This window comes from Heterocephalus glaber, unplaced genomic scaffold, assembly GCF_053883595.1.
Source record: "Heterocephalus glaber isolate CG9 unplaced genomic scaffold, H.glaber_assembly_v1.0 deba00000347, whole genome shotgun sequence".
In the NCBI taxonomy this organism is placed as follows: domain Eukaryota; kingdom Metazoa; phylum Chordata; class Mammalia; order Rodentia; family Bathyergidae; genus Heterocephalus; species Heterocephalus glaber.
In genome coordinates this window covers 19,249,355-19,267,665 of record NW_028258143.1, presented here as the reverse complement: position 1 = coordinate 19,267,665, position 18,311 = coordinate 19,249,355, and the positions used below count along the sequence as shown (strand labels likewise).

The 18,311-nt window shown below is 39.9% G+C and overlaps 1 protein-coding gene across 3 annotated transcripts in view; it reads left to right on the top strand.

Moving 5' to 3' along the window:
- Ccdc93 (CCC complex scaffolding subunit CCDC93) overlaps positions 1 to 18,311 on the top strand; it is an 89,446-nt gene that overhangs the window by 41,179 nt on the left and 29,956 nt on the right. The window contains exons 10-13 of one of the 3 annotated variants that reach the window (XM_004836082.4): positions 37 to 87; positions 749 to 835; positions 14,073 to 14,189; positions 17,089 to 17,151. In XM_004836082.4, the coding sequence (XP_004836139.1) occupies positions 37 to 87; positions 749 to 835; positions 14,073 to 14,189; positions 17,089 to 17,151 (318 nt within the window). The remainder of the gene's footprint in view (positions 1 to 36; positions 88 to 748; positions 836 to 14,072; positions 14,190 to 17,088; positions 17,152 to 18,311) is intronic. The other 2 variants (XM_004836083.4, XM_087197904.1) reach the window with 2 other exon arrangements.

The following is an 18,311-nucleotide window of genomic DNA, read 5'->3' as shown; positions in this document are numbered from 1 at the left end:
AACCATTCACTGCTGCTCCTTCTATTCCTCTTTCAGCAGCATATTCAGTCACTGATGACCAAGATGACCGCCATGGCAAATGAAGAGGTAAGGGGCCATGGGTTAGAGTAAGGGGAGATAAAGTGAAGGATTTAGGGGCAGAAGATTTAGCTCAGTGGTGCCATGTCTGCCTGGCAAGTGTAAGGTCCTGAGTTGGATTCCTGCTACTGGAAGAGAGAGAGAGATAGGAGTTTCCAATGTCATTCTGCGTAGGAGATAGAATTCAGAATTCATAGTTGCTCTTTTCAGAGTGCAAGGCCCATCTAGAAGGTTTAGCCAGGGGTAAAGTACTTGGGAGGATCACTTCTTTTGCAATAAAGAAATGTTTTGGGGCTCTGAGGTTTCTTGTCCTCTGGCATTTGCTCTTCTCTTCCTTGAGTCCTAGGCCCATGAAGTACCCTACTGGCTCTATTCAGAGACCTTCAGAAGGCCTGGGAATGGGGCAGGGGGTTGAGGAATGGTTTCCAGGGGCACCAAGGACCTGAGGAGAAGCTGGCATAGTCAGCTTAGAGACTTAGGAGGTGGTGAGGTAGCTTTGACTTTTGTCCTAGGCTGTTTTCTTCCTTCTTTATGATGAATAAATGAACAGAAGGGAAATTATTTTTCCCCTGGAAATACTATCTATTTTGTAGTAATACTCAGTATTTAGGTTTTTCAGTTCTGTTAAAGACATGGTCTGGCCTTGAGAACATACCCCATGTGATTGCAGAGCCGTCTCACTGCAAGCTCCGTGGGCCAGATTGTGGGCCTCTGCTCGGCTGAGATCAAGCAGATTGTGTCTGAGTACGCAGAGAAGGTAGGTGCTGGTATGCACTTGGGTGTGTGCCTCAGGCAACTCCCCAAGGCTTTGTTCTCCCACTTCCCCAGTGCTTCCCATTGCAAGTTGTGGAGTCTGATTGTAATTCATCTGGCATTTGTCAAAAGCAGATACCAGGCTCTACCACACATAGCCATCAGCATTTGCCCATCAGCTAAATTAATTTTGTTCTGCAATGCCCATTTTTCTATAAATATTAAGAGAAAATTTGTCTTTCAGAGCTGTTATCACATTTGATACATTGTAGCCTGAGGTATAGCATAGGCATGTTTTCTTCCCTATCAGGCTTCTTATAATTCTGGCTCAATTTGGCAATTGGATTGAAGAATAAAGCTTTTTGCCACTTAGGAGATAAGCCCCATAACTCAGCCAAGCCCAAGGCAAAATTTTTTGTTCTGTTTTATTAAAAGAATATAGAATGAACAAAAGCCTCAAAGTCATATTTCAGCATTAGATTTTCTTTTTTCCATCCTAAGAGCCAGGAGGACCTTGAATATTTCAGAGAGGTAGTGATTAATCATTTTGCACATAACTGATTCTGGTCTGGCTGAGATGTAGTATCAGTAAGATCAGATTTACAGGGCATTGTTTCACATCTCTCCTTCCTCAGCCATATTCACTCTGCTGCCTTAAAATGTTAGTGTCTATTGAAGCATTTAGCTTTGCTTTCCTTGTCTCAGAACCCTTGATGACAAATTAGTTCTGCCTCCACACTCTGTGCAAAATGACCTTCAGAAATCATTGCACAGGTGGTGTAGTCAAGGAGAAGATATCGCCTGTAACTTGGGGTATGATCTGTCCAGTCTTCCCTAAATGCAGCAGTGGAGCTGAAGCTGCTAATGAGCAAGACAGACAATAGGACAGAATGTCTGGGGGCAGGTTTCCCCATTTCCACATTCCTCAAATAAATACTTCCTAATACGAACTTTCTAGTTTTGCTGTCACAGACTCCACAGTTCCCTCTCCTGTTTACTCCCATTTTCCATTTACCACTGTTCTATGTCATCTGAGATGTGACCGTTAAAGAATTCTAGTTATCTTAAAAGTACAAATAAACTCAAACAGTTTGAAGATTATAGTTGTGAGAAGAGTGATTGATTGACTGCCCTTTGAAAAAAGTATCTTGGTTTACTGTCAGCACACACACTTGAATGGCAGGGGTGAGTAGGAACCACCCTTAATTCCCACGTTACTGAATGGAATTTTCTTACGGGTGAGGGAGAGAACTAGATCAGGACACACATGCACACACCCATGTATGCACACCCTGATATTTCTACAGGGCCTCTGATTTCTGTCTCTAGACAACTATTAGCAGATAAGAGAGCTGATATTGGTAACATGGAAAAGCAGGAAATCCCTCCTTTGCTTGGATGTGCACCTGTCCTTACCAGCCCTCTCTTCCTCTAGGAGAGGGGAATCTTACCTACCTTTCCCAGCCAGTTCTACCTTGACCAGAACTCCTTTGGGTGTCTCTCATCATCTGAGCTCTTACACTTACGTAGTAGTCTCTACCCAGCTTGGAGGGCTGCATTCTGTTATTGATCCATGCTATTTCCTATCTCATTCCATTTTTTTAGAATAGAGTGAAGTTAGAAGTAATTTGGACCTGGAGGAGATGCCAAACCTTTCCACGTGTATAATTTTACTTTGCATGGAAATTGTAGGTCAGGTGCTCAATGCTTGGTTGTTTTTGTTGTTTTTCTTGAATAGATCATAAAACATTAAAGTTGATGGTTTTAAAAATTAAATTCCTTTTAATTCTATTCCTGTTTCACAGTTATTTCACATTTGCTTTGGCCCCAGATATCCATTGCTGTGCATAGTTGCAATCTTCATTATGTCTAAGAGAAGACAGTGTAGTGGTTAGAAACCCAGCTTATTGAGTCATATCTTGTTTCATATCTTCTTCTTCACTTCTCTGATGTATAATCTTGGACAGTTAGCTTATAGGGAAAGGGTAATGGGAGTTGCCAGAGACCCCTGCAGTAGTCTTGGCCTCCTGCAAGCCAGTATGATGTCCAAGAGATAGGAAAGTGGGAATTAAAAGAAACAGATAGAGACTTGAGAGAAACTGAGTCATGGGCTGGTCTAAGCTACTCTGGGCAGCAAAGACAAAGAACTCCCAGGACATTCAGTGTTTATTCATTACAAGTGCGGGAAGAGGGGAAACTGGGCAGGCCTTGGGACACCTACTGATAACAAGTATCAAGCAGGCAGGACTGTAGGATGAGGACACAAGCATATCTTTGCTGAAGAGAATAATATTACTTTTCTGGAAGATGTTGGGAAGATTGATATGTGAGCATAGAATGCCTCAACTAATGCCTAGCATACTATAGCTTTTCTGCTACTTGGATTTTTTATTTGCTTTCAGTACTGAGAAAGAACCTACTTGTGCTAGACAGGCCTCAAGGCCTCACTTGGGCTAGGCAAACACTCTGCCACTGAGAGCTACGTCTGCAGCCATTTGTTTTTATTTATTTTTGCTAATTTTTTGGTCACATCATATCTGAAACATTTTCCGTGAGTCTAAGTTTCACATTTATTTTCTATATAATTTGTGTTAATACAACCCAATTCACCAAAAATTTCCCTGTCATTAAACATTTAAGTTATTTCTATTTGCCTCGTAGATAATAATGTGAAATCTGAGCCAGTAGTTCCTGCTGAAAGGTTTCCTCAGACTTGAATAGCTAGATTATGACTCTTCCTCTGTGTTATTTTCCAAATAAGTTGTAACAATATAAAATACTGCTAGTTATGAAGGGGCTTCCTAGCATGCCCCATCATTTCTCCAAATGTTCATTTGTCTGTGGTTAGGTTGGGTTTATTGCTGGTTGTGATGAGGTAATACACATACAGTGGAATTGTGGGGTGCCTCAGTAAAACGGTATTTGAAAGGCGTTGGTGTAGGTTTTGGATTCGTGTTAGGTGGCTTTCAGGATGTGGAGCTTTGTCTGTGTTGAATGCTACAAGGATGTATTTGTGAATGAATATCTTAGTAAATCTTATCAAAGTGAATCAGTATTAAAGCTATGTATGAATAATGGCAAGTATAGGGGATGTTTGGCCATTGTGATTTAGACAATGTTTATATTTCTGTCCATATTCAGATATGATTACAGAGTGGTCATGTTTTTGCCTGGATCCCTGCTGGCAGTCACAAGGTGATCTGCTCTATTGTTAGTGTTCTTTAAAATTGTTGTATTTAATGCCAAAGCCTGAATATGAGTGGAAGGCAGCTCTCTCAGCAACCTCAAGGTCTTGCTGATGGCACCAGACTAGCTTGCATATGTCAGGGGCTGTTTTCTCATCCTGAGGTTGTTTGTGTATCTGTTGCTGGATAGCAGTATGACCACAAATGTCATAATTTAAACACCTACATTGTTTTTTCACAATTGCCATAGGTCAGCAGCAAGCCACAGCTTGGCAGGGTCCTCTGTTTCACAAGCTCACAAAGCTAGAGTCTCATCTGAGACTCTACCAGGGAAGGATCTGCTTTATGTGGTTCTTGGCAGCATTCAGTTCCTTGTGACCTGTTAACTGAGGTCACCATTTCTTGATAGCTTTCATCTGGAGGTCACCCTCAGTTTCTTGCCACATGGGCCTTCCCAACATTGACAGTGACTTCAAGGCCAGTGGGGAGGGATCTCATCTCCAGTATGTAATACATACACCCTCATGCATTCCACCACCTTTGCTGTATTCTGTTAGCTAGAATCAAGTCATAATTCCCCTCTGTACTCAACTGAAAGATTCTATGCACAAGTGTGAACACGAGGAGGTAGGGAACATGGGGCCCTCTTAAGCTTGTCTACACTATTTATCTTTCTATCTTACTATCATAGGTCGCTGAAACTAGGCACTGAGATTTCATAAAATTGATGCTGCTGCCTTCAGATCTCAGTAATAAAACCTTTGGAAATGGAGATGAATTAAAGAATGCTCAGGAGGGAATCCGTTGGTGGTACTTGAGAAAACCCGAGTTAGGCTGACCTGGATGTATTTTTGCATAATGAAAAGAAAGGGACAGAATAATTTTTGAAGGATAAAGTGTGAAAAGATTTTGTGACCAAGGGATAAATTAAGCAAACTGCCTGGAGCAAGTGTTTTGAAAGTCAACAAGCATTGAGATATAAAAATGAAGTAAAAAACTCCTTTTGCAGGGCTGGGGATTTAGCTCAGTGGTTCCGCCGCTTGCCTCACAAGCGCAAGGTCCCAAGTTCACTTTTTTTTGGTACCAAAAAAAGTGCAGACTTCTTTTTCATTTGTAAAGTTCACAAGTTCTTTTAACAGCATAACATGATAAATAATTCATGTGTTTCAAAGCCAGTCTCTGAGATGTGTAACTCAATTTAATATGCTCTTGTAAAGCAGCGGGAAAGAGGAATATGAAGAAGCTTCCAAATTTATAATTCATGACCATCCAGAGGCTCTGGGCTATGTAGCTCCATCTCCTTTTGTTTCCAAGGGGTAACACCCTTCCTAGGATGTGCTAGCTGAGGCTCCAGTGCTTTTCGTCTTGATATCTAATATTCTCACCTTATCATAGCTTTCATTTGTTTTTTTTTTTTTTGGTACCGGGGATCAAACTCAGGACCTTGTGCTTGCAAGGAAGGCAGCGGAACCACTGAGCTAAATCCCCAGCACCCATAGCTTTCATTTTAATGGGGAAGAAGAATCTATTATTATGATTTGCAGAAAACTAAAAAGCCTGACTTTCTAAAACATGTCTCCACCATATTACCCTGTAAGTTTTCTTAGGAGCCAGAAGAAATGGAAGGAAGCTGGACCAGGGAAGGTGTTAGGTCCCTAGAAAGGGAGGAAAGAATTGCCCTTAGCACCACATATCAGCTGACCACATACCATTTTGACCACTTTGGTACTTAGTCTGCCAACTAAGTGATCATTAGCTGATACCTCAGTAAAACAGAATCTTAGAACATGTTCTAAATCTGAAGGCCCAGAGTTGTCTTGTGGAAATAAAATCTACCTTGAATGCCTTCTCTGTATAGGTACTTTGTAAACCATTATTAGTTATTATTTAAGCCTCAAAATTTTCATTATTTTTTAATTCTTAAAGAAGTATATCATTTAATTTTAATAGGCTTATCATTCTCTGCCTCAGTTGGCTGTGGCCTACATTTTATTCTTTGTAACTTTGGAGGTTCACTGAGTGCCCACCAGTGTTGGTGTTCAGTAAATTAGTATGTGATACTATACCCATTTTACACATGAAGGAGTTACAGGTTAAAGAACTTAAGTAGTTTGTCCTGTACTATATAACTAAGTTCTAGGTTTGAATACATGACTGTCTGACTTTGAAACTCGTCTCATAGACATCTTTAGTGTCCATCTTCAAGACTTTGGAGTGACCATGCCTCCTTAGGCTCCCTTACCATCCCATTGCCCACCTTGGACAAAGTGGAAGGAAGAGGCCAGGATATATTGGGAACTGGCCGCAGAAACAAGTAAAAGTGAAAATAGTGCAGCCTAGGCACTCAGAATTACATCTAACCTGCAAAAGCTGTGGAAGTTTCTATTTGGGTGTCCCAAGTGGCTTTTCATATTACTACAGAATACCGTATATGGTCCTCATCTAGCTTCTTTAAGTATAGTGTCCTAGCCAGGATACTGTCAGCATCTTGATCTTATTTCTATAGTGAGATGTATGTTAGATGATCATGATGGAAGGGGTTAGCAGAGCAAAAGTCCTTAGTTCATGGCAGCTGGGAAGCAGAGCAGGAAAACAGTGCCAGAGAGGAAGGGGCAAGGGACCAGATAGAAATATTAAGGCCATGCCTCTATTACTCACCTAGATGCACCCAGAAGTGTGTTTCACCAGTACCCACAAAGGGATCCCAAAGCCAGTCAAGTTGACACTGCACTCTTAATGGCCACATCCCACTCCCTGTTAGCAAACACATCTCCTTAAATCATATTTAATCTCCAAGTAAAGATAATATCAAGTTTATAATTCTACCTAACCATAATATAACTGCTCTGGAAAACCAGAAATGCAACAACCCCTTCCCCAAAGTCTCAACAGTTCCAGCAATTTTCAAAAGTCCAAGTCCAAGTCTGCTGAGACTCAGGGAAAATTCTTAGTTGTGAACTTCTGTAAAAAATCAAAAAAGCAAGTTACATCATCCCGAGATACAATTGCACATGGCAGATATTCCCATTCCAAAAGGGAGAAGAAAAAAATAAAACCAAAGCAAGACCAAAACTCAGCAGGGCAGATATTTAAGTCCTGTGGCTCCATGTCCACTGTCCAGGGCACACAGTGGTGAAATTTGAGTTCCAAAGGTCTTGGGCAGCTTCACCCCAGTGGCCTTGCCAGTTGCAGCCAACATGACCTCTCTTGGGTTGCTTCTGCTCATGGCCTGCAGCCTTCCTAGGTAGACAGTTCATGATCTTAGCATCTTCGACTTTCTGGGGTCTCCACTGCACTTCTGGCTCCACACTTCCTCTTAGGGCCTTCTTACCTCGTAACCTCTTCCTTTGAAATCTGGGTGGAAACCTTCCTGACCCCACAACTTGCATTCTGTATGCTGGTAAAAGCATCATCACATACATGGCACCAAGGTCTGCTACCAGCATGGGAATTAGCTGGACCCCCTGAACTATGGCTGCAGTAGCCTCTTGAGTGCTTAAATGGCTAAGTATAGTAAAACAGAGCTGGGAGTTATGTGAATTTTAATAAACTTACATACGATACTATCCTGTCACCCTGCCCCACCTTAAAAACCATTTCTGCCCCTTGCAAATATCCTTGGCATGGGGAATTGGGGAAGGTAGTAATACAAGAAGAGATTGTCTTCCTGGGAACAAACCTCCTTGTCATGGTCACAAATAGAAAAACCCAGGTTTTGGTAGGGGTGGACATCAGGTAGATTTTTAAACTACTTCATTTAAGACTTTATTTCTTTGCCTAATGTTGCAAGTGTTTGAAAGCCCTGTGCTAAATCTCTTCTGGAAGGCCATTATTGTATTTTTCATGTTCCTGTTGTGCAATGCATAATAAATACTCAGCGTAAGATAATGGATGATTCAGACTGTAGAGACTTGCCCAATAGCCATTATGGGTGAGTCCCCTTCCTAAAATGAAATAGGCTCTTCTGTGGTGTTGTGGACTCCTTGCCATATCCGTAGCACTCTCACTATGCCCTGTTCATATGTCCTTTTGCTGTGTCCCAGGATTAGAATGTTTGCTTTACACAAGGACTACATTCACCATTGTAGTCCTAATAGACTGCAGAATAGGGTTTTCACAAACGTTTCTTGAAGGAAGGAAGAAAGGGAGGAAGCAAGAGAGGGAGAGGGAACAAGAAGAGTTTTCAAAGCTCTTTTCCTTTATGGCACAATTTAGGCATTGGGAAGAATGTGGAGGATACAACACCTTTATTTCTGAATGAGTCTGTTTTGCCTGGCTAGACTTGAAGGTGCAGAGATATCATCTTTTGCTTATTCATTCCACTTCTCCACTGTGTACTCCTGTGCCCCACATGTAGAGGGTCTGAGAACAGGTTAGTTAAACTAAGCCAAGGACAGCAGAGGGAGAGATTCAGAACTAATAAGAACTAAGAGAGAAAGGGAACCCTGTGAATCTGGAGAGAACAATAATCCTAAATATGTTGGTATTTCCAAAATGCTCCACAATTTCCTAAATTCTTTATGAATGGTTATATAACATACAACAACTAATGGCACAACTATCAATAAAGAGAATATTAGAATAAATTAGGACCCTAGTGGGATTGTTTCAAGCTACACAGCACAGCTTATATATTTCAGAGTCCTTGTGAGTTTACATAAAGACATAGGCATTGGTCTTGTCAAATTTGAGCCTCACCAAGTGTATTAGTTGAGAAAATAATTGTGAGCTGTTTAATTTCAGAAAAAACAGTTGTACCAATTTGTGATTTGCTGAGCATGCCCTGAGCATACAGTAGTTGATGGGGACAAAAGTGAGAGGTGTTGGATTTTGTTCATGCTCATAAATGTTAAGTACATTCTGAACACTTCTGTATTGCTGGCTAGGGAACCCAGAGTAAAGCCTCAGACTCAGCAAGGGTGAATAAATGCAAGGCTTTGAAATTCACAGCATTTCATTAGTAGGAGTCAAGACTATTGAAAGAAGCATTTATGCATTCAGTTTCATTAAAAGGAACAGTATAGATTGGGGAAGTGCATAGTCACATCCTATCTGCAGTGGTCAGACTCCATCAGGAGTACCTTAAAAGTGGCTTTAAAGTAGAGTATGTCTGGAGAATAGCAGCCAAGTTGGTGAAAGCTACCTGCATTTTGTTATAGAAAGGATGGGTGGAAAAGCTGTGGACATTGCAGAGAGGTTGAATTGTCACGTGAAAGGGTGATTACATTTCATCTCTGTTGCTTCAGAAAAAAATGGAGTTGTGTATGTGTTTAAGTCTTTCCAGATCTTATTCCTTTATCTGTGTTTGCTGGCCTTTGGTTATGATGTTTTGGCTTAATGTGCTTTTGATTTTTGACTGTGAACCCATCATCTTCCTTGGAAATTTATCTGTAGAAATTCTTTAAGGCCTAGGCTTGAAGCTCTGTTCTTCTAGGGAGCATCTAATACTTCATGCCAGGTCCATTTGAAACACAGTTCTGACTTTTCTAATGGGCCATCAGGTAGTGTATGGATTTAGATTTGCAGAACTGCATAAGGACCAATTTGATACCACAAACCTCAATGTAGATTTTTCTTTTTCTCTTATACCAGTGTCAGGGTATATGTGGGGCAATTGTTACTGAATTGCACAAATCAAAACTTGAAATCACTGAATTTTAACAAGTATCCTCAGGGAAAAAAGTCAACTTCAGTGAGCACATGTGCAATCCTGGATTCTCACTTTAATTTCTTTCTTTTTTTTTTTTTTTTTTTTGGTACGGGGGATCTAACTCAGGACCCTGTGCTTTCGAGGCAGGTGGTGGAACCACTGAGCCAAACCCCAGGCCCTTCATTTCATTTTTGACCTTCCTGAATATCTTAATGTTTTTGGTAGTTCGCAGATTTTTAAAAATATTTTAAAATTAGTATTTTGTATAGTCTGTTTGTTTTCAGTTGAAGAGTGGGTCAAGGTGTCAGGAACTGAAGTCCCTCTGATTATTGTAAAGAATTGCTGGCAACCTTGTGATATAAGGCTTCTTTTGACAACTTAGCATATTTTGGTGGTGGAGGGTGATATGGAGAGATCTCCATATTACCTAGTGTTATGGCTTGTGTTTAGGTGTTCCCCCAAAGCCTCATGCTTTTTTCTGAGGTGGCTGAATGTATTGTGTGTGATCCTGGGATTAAGGGTGTGTGATTACTAAACCACATGAGTGATTGGTTTGGCACTGCCTAATCCTGGTAGTCTGAATGAGATAAAAGGGGCAGGAAAACATTGTTAAGGTCCCTTGTTGCTTCTGCTATCTTCTACCTCCATGAACTTTTGCTGCTCTGCCACCCTGCCTTGGAGCCAGCCAATCATGGACTGAATCCTCTATGAACTGTGAGCTAAATAAACTCGTTCCCCTTTAACTTTGGGTGTTGGGTATTTTGTCTCAGGGACAAGAGAAAAGTAACTAAGACAGAATGTGTAGTTTATGTGGAACATTTGTATAGCATGCCAAAGACTTTTGGTTCAGTCACAGCACTGCCCAAAAAACTGGCAGAAGGTTAATATGTGGATAACCTTTGGAGTCTCTTTTTTTAATTATGAAGGTATATAGTTTTAGGTAAAGTAATCATTTTTTTTTTCTCTTGAGTATTTACCATTTGGGCCTGGACTAATAATATTGAGTGACATTTAAATCTGTTTCCTCTAAGAATAGAAGTTTCTAATATCTTCCAAGTATTAAAAAAATGAATCTGCACCAGAACTTGTATTAATCCACACTGTGTTTTTGAAATCACGTTCTGAATCTGAAATTGTTGAACAAAATTAGATTGGCACTTGAGCCTTCACCCCAGTGTAAACATGCAAGGTTTATTTGTGGATGGTTGGCATCCTTGACAGGTGTTGCGTTTTTCAAGATGAAATCAGTTAAGATGCCCCAGGATTTTAATTTTTTTCTGTCAAGGATTTAGTATAAAGCCCCCTCTTCTGCTCCCATCTGTCCAATTCATGCCATTGTTCAAGATTCAACTCTTTATCATCCTCAGCTTTCTTTTCCATTGTAACACTCAGTGAATATACTGTTGTTTGAGCCCTGCTGATGCAAGGATCAGTTTCTGTCTTCAGTCTGAGTTCTCTTGGCTTTAAGGATTGTATTTGAAAGAAACAAAAAATTTAGAACAATCAGTTTCCATTGTCTAGGTTAAAACATTTTTTCATTTTAGCTCTGGGATAAATTATTTTAGCTGTCCAAAAACTTCTAAATAGACAAAGACTCAAAGGCAAATGGAGGAACTCAGAAATTCCTATGTGTGATGGACCTGTACATGTGCATATTGGTCATCTGGACTAGAGGAAAGTCGAATATAGAAATGGTACTTAATATCCTGGTATTAGTGTACATTAATAGTTTTGTAAATGCAAATTTAAGGGACTCCACAGAGAATAAGAATTGTTACTCAGCACTAAGAAAATATTTTGAAACCCCTTATGTTCATGTAATATATGCTGTCATAATACAGATATGGTTTATATGGAGAGTTCAGGATTTTTTTCTGTCCACTGCAAGCATTTTTCTCTGTTTGTATTGTTTTGTGAATAATCTGTCCAGTAAAAGTATGGAGTCTGGGAGACCGTTCCCCCTTTGATGTTATGAAATAACAACTCACCTCTTTGCCAGTTCACTCCATTGGCTATGGGTACATTCATAGATTTCAGCCAGTGAGAAGATTCTCGAGTGAGCCAGGTCTCTTGTATTAAAGTAGTCGTTCTCATCACTTAGTTTCAGGACCCTTTAAGGACTCCTAAAAATTACCAAAGATCCAACAGCTTATTATTAATTGGTTCACAAATAATAATAAATGTATTATGTTCTAACATCAGAACAATGATGACACATATTGTGTAATATCTAGAAAATTTTACTGTACAATCATGACAAAACAAGAATGAAAACAAGTAACATCTTAGTATTATTATGGGATAAAGTTCGATCTTACAGAGCCCCTGCAAATCTTTTTTTCCATATATTAAGATAGCTATTGGTTTTCCTGCAGGAAGGGTTCTTATAATTGAAGCTTGACTGTCACAGTTTTAAAACATTTTTAAAGCTGTATTTGTGCCACATTTACTAATAAGAGGGAATAGAAGCTGAGTGGAAAATGGAGTTTTTAGTTGATCAGCAGGAAAGCCAACTAATAATCAGAGACATTGTCCAGCCCCTGCCAAAGCCACAAAATAGAATTGAGTGGGTATATTATCAGCCCCTGCAGACGGGAGGTAAGTGGTACCTGGATCCACTGGAGTCTGCCTGCCTTCATCTCAGTCTGGAAGCCATATAGGCAGCTGGAAGGGGTCAGGAGACCTAAGAATAACACTTACGTCAAACATAGAAAGTAGAGTAGTTCTGGTGAATGAAGAATTAATTATTTCAATCAAAATAGGCTTATTCAACCATGCTTATAATGTAAAATGCCCTTAGGATATGCCATTGACACTTTGGAAGTCAGTGTCAAGGAATCTGAGTTGAATGTTAAAAATCCAGCACTGAAATTAAGTATAAGAAAAAAGCTGTTAAATGTAGGGCATACAAAAGAGTATTCTAGTGAAATGCAGAAGAGACAGTTAATTGTTCTGTTTCAGGCAAGTAATTTGGAAATAGGGAGAGGTTGTCTTTCCTCTCCATTTTCTCATGCTCTCAAGTAAATTTCACAGAATTTCTCCTCCAGGTGACAGGTTGTATCTCAGTGTGTCCAAAATTAATTTTAAAAGTTAAAATGTTAGTTGACAATTTCTAAAGTTCGAGGTTTCAAGGGTAGATATGTTGTGTTAACAGATATTTAGGTTGTCTATTTCTTCCATGGCCTATCAGCACACAAGATAGAAAATGGTATTCCTTACTCTTTTATATAGCTATACCCTGCTGGTTGTTTCCTACTTCTAAAGTTGTTAAGCAGCAAAGAAACTCATCATCCATTAATAATGCTGCTGAATTATTCAGAGAAATCCTTACCCATAATAAGTGGTAGTTATGACCATACAGTTTCTCTTTTTTCCTGACTTTTTTCTGAGGGGTACTTTAAATCCCATCATCACTGTTAAACTACACAAGGAAAGTCAAGTATCTAAAGAATTTGCATTTGAGCTTCAGTGATTTGCTTGGAATTGGGGTACTTTGAATAAAATAGGGAAATATGAAGTGTTTGACTAGTAAAGCTATGCTTACTAATCCAAAAAGTATTTTCAGAAAAGCTGTAGCAACAAAATAATACTTTTCTATTTCCTTTTCCTGGGGTTCCTCACACGGGTGTTGAGGTTAGGTTTTTCTGTTTTGTATCTACACCAAGCTGCTTCCTTGTTTGTGCAGGTTTCTCAGTAATGACTACTCCCTGACCTATAAAATGTTGCCACAATCACCAGATCACCAGATCCAGAGATCTCCTTTATACGATTCTAGTCCTAACATTCTCTGTGTCTTGTTCAGTCCTTCCTCTGTGTCCCCTTTTCACTTACATGTTTTCAGAAGTGTCCTCTCAGGGCTTCCAGCAATTTTTATCCCTCTCAAACCTGCCATGTGTTCGCAGTAGAAGACCCAAGTAAGAAAAGCTTAAGAGAGTGGGCCTATGGATGGAGGGAAATGATTTGAGAGACTTGCATTTCATTATAAGTGCTTCTAAATGGTAGACATTTTACTCATATGTTTATAATTCTTTGATCAAAATCATCATTCTTGATGAGTGCAGAATGGCCCTATGAAGATACTACTATGACCCATATTATTCTTCTACTGAATACCCTTGGGTGTTGTCTTGTTTTCTAGATATCATCAACATAGTCACAGTTATGTAGCCCTGAGCTTCTGCCCATGTGTTTTCCCTCTGCCAGGAATGCAGACTCTGTTGATAGGGCTTTTGGTCATTATGTCAGAATAGTCCCTGGAATGGTGTTTCGTAGAGGACCCTGTAGTTGCCCTAGTTTGGTGTAACTGGTGGCCTGGAAATTCTTTGCCCAGACTGAGCAGGGATGCCTCATCTGAACTGAGGTGAACTAATTAAATACTTTGGCTTTCCTCTACCCTTTTCCCACAGCAGTCTGAGCTATCAGCAGAAGAAAGTCCAGAAAAATTAGGAACCTCTCAGCTACATCATCGGAAAATTATTTCCTTGAACAAGCAGATTCTACAGAAGACCAAACATCTGGAAGAGGTTAATGTTTTCTTTGTATAAATTCAGTTAAGTCAGTGAAACCATTCTTCAAAGAAGGGAGAAATTGGGAAAAAAAAAAAAAAAGTGAAGCTCTTCCTGCTAGATTGATAGAGGAGATTTTAGAATAGGGGTTAGCATGTGCAGTTCTCAGCTCAATCCAGCTATGCCTTATTTTATAGATGAAGTTTAATTAGTACATATGAACACCAGTTTGCTTTTATATTTTCTTTTTGGGGGGCAGGTACCAGGGATCAAACTTGGGACCTTGCATGTGTGAGGCAGGTGGCGGCACCACTGAGCTAAATCCCCGGCTACTTACATATTTTCTGAGGCTGCTTTCAGGCTACAGTGATAGAGTTGAGTAATTGCAGTAGAGACCAAGTGACATGCAGAACCTAAAATATGTACTTTCTGGCCATGTATAGGAAAAGTTTGTCATGGCAAGAATAACATTCAGTCACAACTACTTATTGAATACTATTTTATGCTAAGCACTGAACCAAGGTATAGGGAAGAATGAAGAACATATGATCCCTGCTCCCAAAGATCCTAAGGTCTGATGGGAAGAAATACACTAAACAAAACATGCATTGTGCCCATCATCATTTATTTGTAGCTGTGATGAGTGCTTGAAGAAGAAGTCTAAGGCTCTAAGAGAGTGACTGATAGGGAGACCTAACCTAGCTTCATGTCACAGAGGACGGATCCTAGAAAGGTGAGTGGATGTTGGTTAGGCAGGAAGTCTGCACAGGAAGCGAGGAGGTCAGGGGTGGGGATCTATGAAGTAACATGAACAAAGTCCATGGAGAGGAAGAGTTGACCAGTTTTTGTTCTGTGGTTGGAGGTCACATAAGTGAGGTTGTTGGTCAGTAGAGTCTGATCAAACAGGACCTTCCAGGTCATTTTAAAGACAAACACTTGAGTGTTGAAGTAGGTGAGTGACATGATCCAATTTGCATGCTGCAAAGACCATTCTGTTTGCTGTGTGAGCATGAATTAATTGGATTGAGAAGGGTTTCATAGAGAACCAACTGTAAGGAGATTGATAACAGTAGTCCACATGAGTAGTGGATGACAGGAGACATGGAGGAAATGGATTGTTTTTAAGAGAGCTGTTGGAGATAGCATTCTGTAATACTTGATGGTAGATGAGATTATTTTAGAAAGATCTTAGGTTTGCCCTGTAAAGTAGAGGACACTGGAGAGTTTGACTCAGGAAAGTCATTGCACAATAAAAAGTTGTTATATGCTTCAGTTGCATGGGCAATAATTTTTAATTAGACATGTAGCAGATTATAGGGATTAATACGACTTTTTGTAAGAGTTCATAGAAGCTGCTGTAACAATTGATTTTTCAAAAATGGGTGCGAGTTGGTATTTTGAGCTTGTTCATTTTTCATTCTTGCAAGTTTCATGTATTCAAAAGATACTAACATATCAAATAATTTTGGCCATTCCTTTCTTTGTTTGAATTGTTAGAATTTGTTCTACCACAATTAAATAAACAGTAGGTTCATTTTACCCAAATGCTCTGGACCATAAGCAAAGAAAGATGCATAGATTGACTATGATTTGGTTTTTGTTCAGTAGTTTATTTAAGCATCATAATGAGTTCTTAGCTCAGGGATATCATCCTCCTGATCATAGCCAGTGATTAGTAAAGAATGTTTGAGTGATTGGTTCAAAAGAAACTCATCACTGAGTCAAGACAGCAGGGATAAAGAGTGAGGCTTCTTTATCACAGTATCTTTACCCCTGAGGGAGGATAGTTGATGGTTTGAAGTTTTCAGACCCTAAGGGCCAGAGCATTTCAACACAACTGGATGTTTACTTCTGCCTCCTGTCTGAATTTGGGAAGCAATGCTGAGCTTCATTCTAAATGGCAGTGCTGGCCCGATTCAGTCCACCTGAGAGGGACAATCCTTCCCAACTTTTGCATCTGTTTTGCAGTTCAGAGCCTTGTCAGGAGCTTCCCTGATACTTTTCAGGCATACTGCCTTTCGAATAGCAGGTTCTCAATAAAGGACAGTGGTTACTATTGTGATGGTTAGTGTTATTAAAGCATGAGAGAGCCCGGGGATTTAGTTCAGTGGTTTTACTGCCTGCTGCGCAAGCACAAGGACCTGAGTTCAATCCCCAGTACCAAAAAAAAAAAAAAAAAAAAAGATGAGAAACAGTAACAGCCTATCTAAAAGTAAAAAAAAAAAAAAAAAAAAAAAAAAATGGGCTGGGGTTCAATCCTTAGAACCAGGGGAGGGAAAAAGAAAAGAAAAAGATGACCTGGCCATGTAGCTTGAACAATTAGATGAGAAAACAGGAAGAGAGAATTGACATTTTAGAGATGTAGGTTTAACAGTTATATACTTTGAACAGTAAAGGTAATTTATTTTATTTCTCTGAGTCTTGAAGTTCCAAAACCTTTCTTACATTTGGCATCATTAGCCGAGTCATACTCTGCTGGGATCTTGAATGTTAAAATGCATTTTGTAGTCTGTGAACAGGCAAGTTGGTTAATGGAGTTGATTACAGCCACAGAAAAGTCATATAGATCTGAATTTGAATCCTGCCTGTATCATTTGTCAGCTAGGAGACTTTAATCAGTAACTTAACCCTTCTTCTTTCTTTCTTTGCCTGTAAAATAAGAACAGTGTCTTCTATTGAATTAAGAATTCAGTGATAGAATACCTATTAAATGGCCTGACACACAGTCGGTGCTGATTAAATAAGAGGTGGATTATGTTTTAATGTGTTATTTGCAACCCTTCTAAAATTCCCACATTGGCTTACTTTAAATGTTTTTGAGTTTCCGTTTTTCTCATCTGTGAAATGGGGCTCCTGTCCATACCTGTGTTGTTCTAAGGATTAAATAAGACCAAATATCTTTATCTTTTATTTACAGTTGCAAGCAAATCATACCAACCTCCAAGCCAGATATAATGAAACGAAGAAAACACTAACAGAGGTGAGCAAATCCTCCTTCTGTGGTCTCTGGTTAGAATTGTTTCTAACCAGCACTGCTAATGGAATGCCAAATTTTATCGACCTTTGTAGAGGAGACACACTCTGTCCTCAGAGGTCTGTCTGTTTCAGAACATAGAAAAGTTGAATAATGACATATGACTCCTGCCATTAGTTTATCCATGCTACAGTGTTCTAAATCTTCAGTGGTCTTGGGCTTGTAAGGTCAGGAAAGGCTCCCTGGGGCAGACCAGCCCAGCAGGCAGGGGCCACAGAGAAGACCTTTTGGGGTCTCACACTGTGCATGGACACTGCTTCTCAAGCACCAGGTCATATAAGAGCTCTCTGTACTGAATACCTTGAGTGCATGAAGGTTTCTTGTGAAAGATAAAGAATCTCAGAGTGGTGAAATTTGTTTTCAGGATTACCAGCCATCTCCTAGGTATAATGGGAGAGGCCATCACAGGAGAGAGAAGAGGGCTGGTGGGTACATTTGAGCCATGCATTTCAGTTTGCCATCTAGGTTGCAAGTGTGCTATCTCACACCAGCATCACAGCATGGCTCACCTCCCCCTTCTGATTGCCTAGGAAACCAGGCAAGGAACAGATGTCTCTGATGCCATCTCTGTTGGGAGGAAGATTTAGATATTTCTGTCCCTTGCCCTTCCACAGAAAACTGTCTTCCTCTGGATCTGAAAAGCACTCTGTAGTGATTTTGGTACTTAGGCTGTGGCTATACTCTGGAAGGGCCTTACTGCAAGGTCTCTACCTTGTACTGTTAGACAGCTTGGAACTTAGGATACTGTAAGACATCTCTAAAACCAAGCCAGTCCCCACTTTTATAAAGTTTCACATGAAATTTGCCTGTTAAAAATTCTTACTTCTGGGGCTGGGGATTTAGCTGAATGGTTTCGCTGCCTGCTGTGCAAGCACAAGGACCCGAGTTCGATCTCTGGTACCAAAAAAAAAAAAAAAAAAAAAAATCCTTACTTCTGATGCTCACTTCAGCAGCACATATACTAAAAAATTCTTACTTCTGTAGCATGCACTAATTATTCATCACCTTGTTATAAACCTGACAAAGCTTTTTAGTTCTGGCCAGCCCTGATCTCTTCAGTAATTGTCCTAATATTGAAAAAGGATAGGACTCAGCTGAGCATGGTA